This window comes from Euprymna scolopes, chromosome 41, assembly GCF_053919585.1.
Source record: "Euprymna scolopes isolate OS-2025 chromosome 41, ASM5391958v1, whole genome shotgun sequence".
Taxonomy (NCBI): Eukaryota; Metazoa; Mollusca; class Cephalopoda; order Sepiida; family Sepiolidae; genus Euprymna; species Euprymna scolopes.
In genome coordinates, this window is record NC_136522.1 from 10164595 (window position 1) to 10175634 (window position 11040).

An 11040-nucleotide genomic window follows, 5' to 3' on the forward strand; every position below is an offset into this window, starting at 1 on the left:
ATTACTCAGACAATTTCTAGTCTAAATATTTGAAATTTTACATAAAGGGTATTCAGAAATAGGGCAAGCTTTTCTATCAGTTTGGGTCGAAAATTTTTAGTTACCAATATATAAATGTATGTATGTATGTATGTATGTTTGCATGTCTGCTTTAAACTTTCAATAGAGGCGACAGATTTTACCAAGATCAGTATCGTTTTAAAGTTCGGCCTTTCATACGACAAATATCGAAAAATTGGCTGAAAACATTAATATCTTCCCCTTCAACTAGGCACTTTCCTACAGGGGCGGGGGTAACTTTTTTCGCCGATATTTTTGAAAGTTATCCTCTCCTTTAGATTGTCTAGCCTTAATTTTAAAAAAATGTCGATTCTGGTTTGGCGGTGGTCGTAACAGCATAAACGTTAGGTTTTACCCCGTTCTTTTCCTCCTTTGCGGTACGGGTTCGAGCCTGCCTTCCTACTGCCACTTTTTTTTTTTTACTCAACATACACATCCAAACACCCGGGCAACGCCGGGCTGAAATGCCAGTATATATATATATATATATATATATATATATATATATATATATATATATATATATATATATATATATAAAGCTGAACGTCTGTGTGTGTGTGTGTCTGGTTACGAATAGGCTCCTATATGATTGACAATTATAGAAAACGGATCACATATAATGATAGATGTATCGAGACACAGGATTCATTAAAATTAAATTGTGGGGTCTGCGTACGCGCCTGGTCCACAAAGTATGGAAATAAAAAATTAAAAAATACGTTTACAGGAGTTTTTGATATAGATGTATATAATAATACTTTGATAAGTATGTTTTAACTTAAATAGGGATGGTGTAATAAAATTTTGGGGTATGCGTTCGCGCCTGGCCTCCATAGAATGAAAATAGGCACAAACTTTAATTAAGACTTTTCATATCTATCTGCGTAAGCATACTTTGATAATTATGTTTCAGTTTGAAGAAATATGGTATAATAAAATTATGGTGTGTTCGTTCGCGCCTTACCTCCATAGAATAGAAATATGTCACAAAGTTTAACAAAGTTTTTTAATATAGATTCACAGAATATTGTGATAAGTGTTTCAGTGTGAACAGGTATGGTATAATAAATTATGGGGTTTATCTATTTTATTTTTACTTTCATCATATTTTGCTTTGGTTTTGATACCCCCCAAATTCGAAGCTATCTCTTTACAACCCTTCCTTTTCATAACCTATCATACTTTCATAAATCAGAGTCCATTTTTTCTGTAGGCTGTTTTTGAACCCAGTCAACGACGGGTACTTTTGCTAGTATATATATATATATATATATATATATATATATATATATATATATATATATATATATATTGCACAATCACGTTCACACACCGGTTCTCGCCAGATCACCGAAGTGTAGCCTGGCTAGTACCAGATGGGTGACCATTTGGGAAGACTAGGCGCTGTATGTGCTAAGCCGAGTCGTAGAAATTTCCAGGTTAGTATCTAGGGGCGCTTTAATTCAGTGGGAGAAATGCACCCTCAGTCTTTGTTGAGACATGCATCTAGGAGAAGGAAATTCTGATGTAAAATCTGGGGCCTACTGTATACTCTGTCCTGTGGCAGCTATCTACACCGACAAAGGTTAGCAGTAATACCAAAAAGTATTGTTGGTTCTACACAAAGCCTTCACCAATATAAACAAATCATCTGCGTTGATTTTCGAGCAACTTAGTTATTGTGGCGGGATAGGTCATCAGATATGTATGTATGTATGTATGTATGTATGTATGTATGTATGTATGTATGTGTGTGTAATTTGTAGGTATGCGCAAAATGAATAGCCGATGCTCAAAATGTATAAACATTTTTATCCTCCCTTTATTTATAAATTCACCAAATATCAGAAAATTAACCAATTTTAACGAAATTTTCAGTATTTATCAAATAATGAACACGGAATCTAATGAACCCAGTAATCTTATATGAATTTTAATGGAAATGTATTATTTCGTTTAAACAAAACCACCTTTACTAAAGTTATGTTTTTTAGCAATAAAAAAAAGGAATGAATTTATTTTTGCTTTTTTCATGAAAATAAAGTATCGTAAATTGTAACAATAAAAAAAATAAAAATTAATTTTTTCAAGAAACATTACGAAAATTTCCCCCAAAGTCCGTATTAATGAATTCAATATAACTCGAAGAAAAGTGTATTTCTCGAACTACCGATATTATCATTTAATTAAGTATTGTTTATATAATATTTTCCCACAAAAGAATTATAATAGCAAAAAATAACTTTACTTTTTTAGATTACATGTTTCGCGTTATTATTTGAGGATGGGATTTTTCTTTATAAAATATTTGATAAAAGAAACCCTTTCCCCTTTCAAATAGTACGTATGCCGCACAAAGATAGTACCTGTCCTGTTTTTATGTTTTATGGAACCATTATGTCTGAGTTTTTGAGAATAGCTCGCGTTACTTTAAAATTAATAGATCTTATACCACCAGTTTCAAGCTTAGTAATAAGGTGGGGATAAAACTAAAATATATAAACAGTTAAAGAAAGCATTTGAATCGTTTATTATGTAAGATCTTAATATTATCCTTACTTGAATGAACTGTAACTTTCGGCCTAACACAATTTTTATATAATCTTGTAAAATATTTTTTAATTTAAAATATTTGAATTAAAATAATTAAATTAAAATTGGAAAAATTATACAAATGTCCACGATAGGAATGTAATGATGCACGGCTAAAGTAAAAAAAAAAAAGGGAAAAAGAAAAGCAGCACTCCTTACCTCCCTACAACTCCCTGAAATCATTTTCAGACAACCTTCTGGCTTTCTGACATTTTGGGTTTCCGTAGAATCCACATTTAAACGACTTCGTTTGTTTTTGCTTGTATGAAGCCAGAATCTCTCGCTTTTGGGGGCTAATTAAGCTATTTCTTTTTTTTTTGTATAAGCAAGGACTTTACTAATTATCTTTTGAATGGACCCAGAAAACTAATATTTATCTTTCAAAGGATTTTTATAATGAATTTATTTAACTTCAAAATTTAGCTGAATTTTTCAGCTTTCGAATGTCGCCGTGAAAACATTTTTTATTATAACTTTTTTTTTTCATGTGTAGATTTTTTTTTTCTTTTTGGAAATCAACGTTGGACTTTAATCTTTCAAATACAATCAAATAGTAGTCAGAATCCTTCCTCCAAAATATGATAAACCGATTTTCCAAACTATGTCCCTCTATCTTTTTTCGCCATTATTGCCCGTACCTCGTAATTTTTTTTAGTATTTTTAGAACAATGAAACTCTACAGGGTGCGCATGCGCGAAAGAGGGCGAATGTGTCTGTGTGTATATGCTTGTCTGTGTGGATGGATCTGAGCTAATTAACAATGCGAAAGAAACATTTAAATTGATACATCGTGCCCCCACCCCCGTATACATATAATTTACCTACTTGAGAAGAAACTAGTTACATGGTTAAGTGTTGTGTTAAAGCCAGTGCACTAGGATGCGTGCGCTTTGACCCACAAGAAAATGTCTGCGCTGCCCCGTCGGCGTTCCGCGCTAGAGGCGCCTCAGACTATTATCAATAAACTAGCCCTTTCTTAGAGAGGGGGTAAAGCCTGGAAGTGTGGACACTCTGGGACTGAAAAGAAGTATGCCTCAGCCTAGCATCAACAGAGCCCACGTCAGACTGAATTGTAACTAGAACCTCACCCAAAGTCACGTCGATATCTTCCGGCAGTTTACAATAAACAGCCAAAAATGTTGCCGGAAAAAAGCTGACACGAACGCTACCGGACGATAAATTCAAAGCAAAACTTTCTATGAAAGAAACGTTTTTTTCTTTGTTTGTTTGTTTTTTTTTTTGTTTTTTTTTGTTTTTTTTGTCTCGTATGTTGTTGTTGTTGTTGTTGTTGTTGTTGTTGTTGTTGTTGTTGTTGTTGTTGTTGTTGTTGTTGTTGTTGTTGTTGTTGTTGTTGTTGTTGTTGTTGTTGTTGTTGTTGTTGTTGTTGTTGTTGTTGTTGTTGTTGTTGTTGTTGTTGTTGTTGTTGTTGTTGTTGTTGTTGTTGTTGTTGTTGTTGTTGTTGTTGTTGTTGTTGTTGTTGTTGAAGAAGAAGAAGAAGAAGAAGAAGAAACAGGTATTAGCATTGTTTTTGCAACAAATATTTCAAAGAGATAAGTTGTTTTTTTAGAAGCCTTTTGTATTTATATTCTTTTTTCATACAAGCTTTTTATTTGTTCAATATATGTGCAAAATAGCAAAATTTATGCCTCCCTATTAACATTATTTTGCTAACATAGCATTACCTCTGATGATATGAGCAATACAGTTTAATAATAGAAAATGACACGCCTCGCATATACACCTTTGTGTTCTCAGTAGATATTATTATTATTATTATTATTATTATTATTATTATTATTATTATTATTATTAATTCCATAATATTTGTTGTGATATATCGCATAGCCGTCATTATTTTTATTCTTCCATTTAACATGTTTTGAATAGATCTATAACATCCACCAATTGACAAAGGGGTTTCCCCGAAATATATCAGAGATACTGTCACACACAGTAGACCACTTTACCAAAGTTGGACTCTTCAAGAAAGACATATTGATAAATAACATAATTGAATATATATATATATATATATATATATATATATATATATTGATTGATTGATTGATTGATTGATTGATTGATTTATAGATTGTCACTTGTTTTTGTCTCTTCTTCAACACCAACATTAAAATTCCTGCATTGTGATAGCCTTCTAAATCTCTTATATATATACATACATATATATATATATATATATATATATATATATATATATATATATATATGGTTGTTGCACAAGTTCCCGCCGTTTCATATCAGATTTTTGTTCTAAAACATGTTTTGATATTTGGCAAAGTGTTATATCTTATTAAAAAGCACGTATTCTGTTGCTCATATAATTTTTTTTATCGTTTTCCAGAACCATCAAATGGATTAGCAAGTAGATAAAAAAAATCACATTTTCGACACCTCCTTCTTTTCGTTTTTAATCGAGGTCAAAAAGCAAGTGAAGTGATGAATATATATATTTATATATACATATATACATATATATACATGAATATATGTATATATATATATATATATATATATATATATATATATACATACATATATACATATTTGTGCCGCATATGGGGAAAACGCTATAGCTGAGAGAATTGTTCGAGATTGGTTTACCAGATTCAAACACGGTAATTTTGATCTCAATGACGATCCTCGTTCCGGAAGACCAATCAAGATAGATGAAGACCAACTCAGGATTCTTGTGAAGGAAGATGGCCATCAGACATGTAGAAAATTGGCTCAAAAGATCAAGAGTGATTTTGCCACAATTTCATGCCACCTTCAGTCAATGGGATTCACACAAAAACTTGGAGCTTGGGTCCGACACGAACTTACTTTTGCTGTCAAAATTCTTTAATTTTCTTAAAAAAAACGGCGGCAACTTATACAGCAACTTAATATTTTACCATCATAGCCTATGCCGCATAATTTTATCTTCAACAGTGAAGTTTGGGACGTGATGAACTCACTGAAAAGAATCGACCCACCCGACCCAAGGTGAATGCCGTAACAATAACCATGACAAAACTGGAACTACGGCCATCAAAAACAGTCTGCATAACTCATCTAATTTTTGAAGTTTGCCAAAATTTTACTTTTTCTTTTTTTCTTTTTTTTTTTTTACAGTTTGCACTAATTTTGGATATCCCTTATGTTTTACTGTATTTTTTTTTCTTTTAAGCTCTTTTTCTTTTGAGCTCCTGAGAACGCCGAATCCCAGTGAAAAATGAACAAATGGTGCAGTTTCACGCCTTAAGACATGTATATTTGAATTCAGCACCATGACACCTTTTCACCTTTAATCGAGGTCAAAAAGCGAGTCAAGTGACCCAGAATATTTGTGTTGTATATGGAGAAAACACTATAGCTCGAGATTGGTTTACCAGATTTAAACACAGTAATTTTGACCTCAATGACGCTTCTCATTCTGGAAGACCAATCAAGATAGACGAAGACCAACTCAGGGTTCTTTGGAAGGAAGATGGCCATCAGACATGTAGAGAATTAGGTGAAAAAATGAAGTGTGATTTTGCCACAATTTCATGCCACCTTCAGTCGATGGGATTCACACAAAAACTTGGACCTTGGGTCCGACACGAACTTACTTTTGCTGTCAAAATTCTTTGATTTTCTTAAAAAAAACAAAAACGGCGAAAACTTATGCAACAACCTAATATATATATATATATATATATATATATATATATATATATATATATATATATATATATATATATATATATATATATATGTGTGTGTGTGTGTTTGTGTGTGTGTGTGTGTGTGTGTGTGTGTGTGTGTGTGTGAGAGAGAGAGAGAGAGAGAGAGAGACTTTTAGTCTGTTAAAAAATAGGAAAAACATAGTTTATTTACTTACCGGTCAGTGGACGAGAAATCCTTCATGATCGAGACAATTTAAGTTTATTTTCTTTACAAAATGTCCCTTTTGGGGGAGCTGGATTTTCCCACATTAAAAACCGACCTTGTGTCTGACTCTGACCTCGTGGGGAGGCAAGTAAATATCATAATTTTAGAACAACTGCATTGGTTATTTCCATTGTAGAAAAGGTATTGGTACTGGGAAGAGTTTCTACGTAGAGACGTTGACAAAAGATTAGAGAGTCCTGTGGTAGAAGTGGGGGGGGGGTCTTTATTTGTGAATTGAAGTTATCGCTTGGCGGTAACCACGATGAATTCTTTGTTTTTTTTGTCTTAGTTGAACCCTGTGCTCGCAGGCTCTGTGGGTTGTATGGCGTCCTAAGAGAGTAGTTGGGGAATGGTCTGTGCCACATGGAGATGTCTTCAGTTCGAGAGCCAGAAAGAAAGAGAAAGAATTGCCGGGGGTTAAACCTTTCATAAACTCAGTCACGTGGTTAACTCACCCGAGTGATGGTCTTTGATTGGGCAAGCCAAAAAGGAAGTTGTTTGCTACAACCAATCAGCAACGTTGTTATAAAAACATATTCAAAATCTTAAGCCGCTGCTCCTGCTGCTAAACGTTTCCTACATCTACATTGCCTCCATTTTCCCCCCTTTTTTTTATTCTTCAGTATGTACGTGTATTTGTCTAATATCTTTGTGATTCTTTTTGTCATTGTAGGGCCCTTATCCGGCTTGCTTGTGGACAAAACTTCAAGTCGATTCGCCATTATGTTTGGGGGACTCTTGTTGGTAATCGGCAATGTTTCGTCTTTTTTTGCTGCCAACGAGAATATGATGGCATTCACCTTCACATTAAGAGGTACTTTTTTTCTTCTTATTTCTCTAAATAGCACAGATGTATTCTTATTTATTTATTCATTTTACCAACTAAATAGTCCTACTACAAACAACGTTAGTTTAGCTCATAATGCTTAATTAGTAATAATGTTTTTTTACAAAGGGATCACCATATATCAATGCCCGGGAGCCACTCGAGGATAAGGGTTAATGTGTGTACGGTAGTCAATGGGACAATAGCATAGTAATCGTTAGTAGTGGAAATTTGGTAAAGGAAGCTGAAAGGAACGGCTCATCAAGAACTTGTTTACGTTGGACTTGAAGATGGCCATATTGTAGTCAGCTGGAAAGCAGAAACATGGAACAGAAATGAAAAATAGCACGAAATAACGGATATTTCAAATCTTAAGGTCACAAGTATTTATCTATCAATCTGTCTGTGTGTCTATATAATTAATCTAGCGATGAGTGGACAACAGCGATTGAATTTTGACATGGTTGGACATGTATCAAATTTTGTGACCGGTCAGTTTGCACTGGAAGTATCCAAACGGGGAGCAAACGTATATATATATATATATATATATATATATATATATATATATATATATATATATATATAGAGAGAGAGAGAGAGAGAGAGAGAGAGAGAGAGAGAGTGAGAGAGAATCAGAGAGAGTTTTGTCATTTACAGCCTTTGATGTGTTGCTGTAGATGGTCGTGTCATCAGCATAGATGTCAACGAATGATTTAAGTATGTGTTTAGGGAGATCATTGATGTAGATCAAGAAGAGAGTTGGGCCCAGGATTGACCCTTGAGGGACTCCAGCATTAATACTGCAGGCCTCTGATTTTTGTCCATCAACCACTACTCTTATGAGCCTATCAGAGAGAAATGATTTAATGATAGACAGAATATTTCCAGTTATACCGTAGCTGGAGATCTTGTGAAGTAGGCCTTTATGCCATACCTTGTCGAAGGCCTTTGATATGTCAAGAGCAATTGCCCTGGAAAGGAAGCCTTTGTCAAGAGATTTACTAATCCTATGAGATATAACCGTTAGCACATCTGCGGTAGATCTTGCAGAACGGAAACCATATTGTGTGTCACTAAGAAGGTTATTTCTGCTGAGGTGGTTGACTATTTCTCTATTTAATATGGATTCCAGCAACTTACTCATGACACACAGGAGACTTATTGGTCTGTACTGAGAGGGAGATGACTTATCACCTGAGTTCTTAAATACAGGGCATACTGGTGATGTTTTCCAGGTGTTGGAAAGCACTTCTCCTTAAGGCAACGTTTAAACAGTTTCTTAAGTTGAAGCTTTTTTAACACTATAATTGTCTTCCTTGGTAAATTTTACATAAGAAAACCTTTTTATGTAGATTCTCTAACCTTTCTTTCTATAGAGAACACACAAAAATCATTGTTGTATGATGAGGTATTAAAAGGGGATTCGTTGTGTAATGTGTACCATAGCACCATATGTCGATATGTGTACTTGGGACGAAGGGTTCATCCTGACGTGTGTATACGTGTCTATTGTTGGTTCTTCACTATTTGAACCATAAGTTATGCTGTTGCAGTCTATTTATGTTCCATTCATATCTAGCATGGGTGCCCGGCGTTGCCCGGGTGTTTGGAGGTGTATGCTGAACAAAAAAAAAAGGTCAATTCGACCCCTTAACATTTATTGTTTTGGTCTCAAATCAAGTTATTAAGTTAGATCCATGTCCACGGAACTTATATCTAAATTTTCAAGTGTTTAGACCCAAAATTGTCGGAGGAGTTTGGTACAGTTCTCAAAGATCAAATCGTTGGACTTTTACCCCTTACCAGCCAAATATCTGGCCGGAAACGGATTACAAAGATTTTCCCAAATCTCAGTACCCTGTACGTCAAATTTCGAGTCTGTAGACTAAAAATTGACAGAGTTATTGCGTAGGGAAATGTACACAGACGCGTTCACTTTTATAGATATAATAGATAGACTAGACTAGAATAGAAGTCATGCCTGACGTTGCATGGTCGTCGAATACGCATAAACATTATATTTTAATTAATGCAGAACTTTTATTGCTAATAAACAAAAATACTGTACGTATTAAAGGAACATAAATGTTCATATGCGGGGGGGGGGTGATAAATGTATTTTGGACACCTTCATGCGTCGTTGATCTTGTCGACCTGGAATTTATCTTGTTCTTGGAGGGGAGGCTGGAACCTGTTTGGACGAATATTTATTCACTTCCAAGAACGATGGTTGGTTTTATAGTTTTTTATTCACATTCCAAGTGTTGATTGCAGAAGAATGGAAAGTGGATATCCTTGCTTGCGAGGTTAAGACTAAGTCTCCATTCTAGGACACGTCAGCCCTCTCCCCAGTTAAAGGGGAGCGGCGATCTGTCAAACCGTCCGCTCTGCTCAACGTCCAAACTCCAACTCCAGCTAACCTGATCTACGTAACATACACGTAGATCCGAGCAGCTGAGCAGCTCTTCCGGTTAACTTGCCTACAATATGATTTACCATATTTTGACAGTCTTTCAACATTCATCACATTCATCTCCCATCCATCTCTCCAGTAAGATAGATAGATAAGTAGATAGATCGACACATTTTTGTGTTGGACATACTACATGACACTATTATTACAAGATATTACTACAATATAGATACAAAAAAATAAAAATAAAAAATACATATTTTCATTATTTTTACAAATAAAAACACTACTTTAACCTGTTTGGACGAATATTCATTCACTTCCAAGAACGATGGTTGGTTTTATAGTTTTTTATTCACTTTCCAAGTGTCGATCGCAGAAGAATGGAAAGTGGATATCTAATTGTGTGTGTGTGTGTGTGTGTGTGTGTGTGTGTGTGTGTGTGTGTGTGTGTGTGTGTGTGTGTGTGTGTGTGTGATACATGTATTATCCCGTCTATATCTCCAGTTAGATAGATAGATAGATAGATCGAGATGGATAGATACAGAAATAGATAGATAACTAGATCGAGAGATATATCGATAATGCATATATAGATACATAGATAGATTGGTAGACAGATTAATAACTTACAAATACTTTCTTGTATTCGACCTACTACGTAACATCATATACACATACACAGTTTTATATATAGAGAGGGATTTTTTATTTTTTTATTTTATTATTTCTTTTTAAATTTGATTTTTATTCTGAACTTTTCTTTCATCACAGGACTTGGAATTGGTTTGGTATTCGTGCCAATGTCTTCGATCCCCAGCTACTATTTTAAACGCTATTTAAACGCAGTTTCCGGCATTTCTGCGAGCGGTGCCGGTTTCGGTATACTGATATGCTCATTGATTATCGAATATTCATTACAGACTTATTCTCTGCGAGGCACCTTCTTCGTCATGGCAGGAATCGCAGCCCACCTCTGCCTCTTCGGCGCACTTTGTCGACCAAACGAAGTCGAAAAGAAGAAACACGAGAAATGTAACACAATTAACAAGCGCGGCAGTTACTTCCAGCTTCTGAAGAACGTGCCTCTTTTGATGATCTGCGTGAGTTTTTTCTGTTGGGGCATAGGTGTATCAACCGTCCTGATATTCTTGCCAATGTACTGCAGCCACCATGGCTCTACCAGCCAAGAAACCGCAACGGTGTT

General features: G+C 34.8%; 1 protein-coding gene across 2 annotated transcripts in view; it reads left to right on the forward strand.

The window, feature by feature from the left end:
* The window catches only part of LOC145266348 (monocarboxylate transporter 12-like), a 266031-nt gene that overhangs the window by 211471 nt on the left and 43520 nt on the right, over nt 1-11040 (forward strand). For both annotated transcript variants that reach the window (XM_080121955.1, XM_080121957.1), the window contains 2 exons: nt 7265-7405; nt 10608-11040. The exon at nt 10608-11040 is cut by the window's right edge and continues 320 nt beyond it. In XM_080121955.1, coding sequence (XP_079978081.1) covers nt 7265-7405; nt 10608-11040 — 574 coding nt within the window. The remainder of the gene's footprint in view (nt 1-7264; nt 7406-10607) is intronic.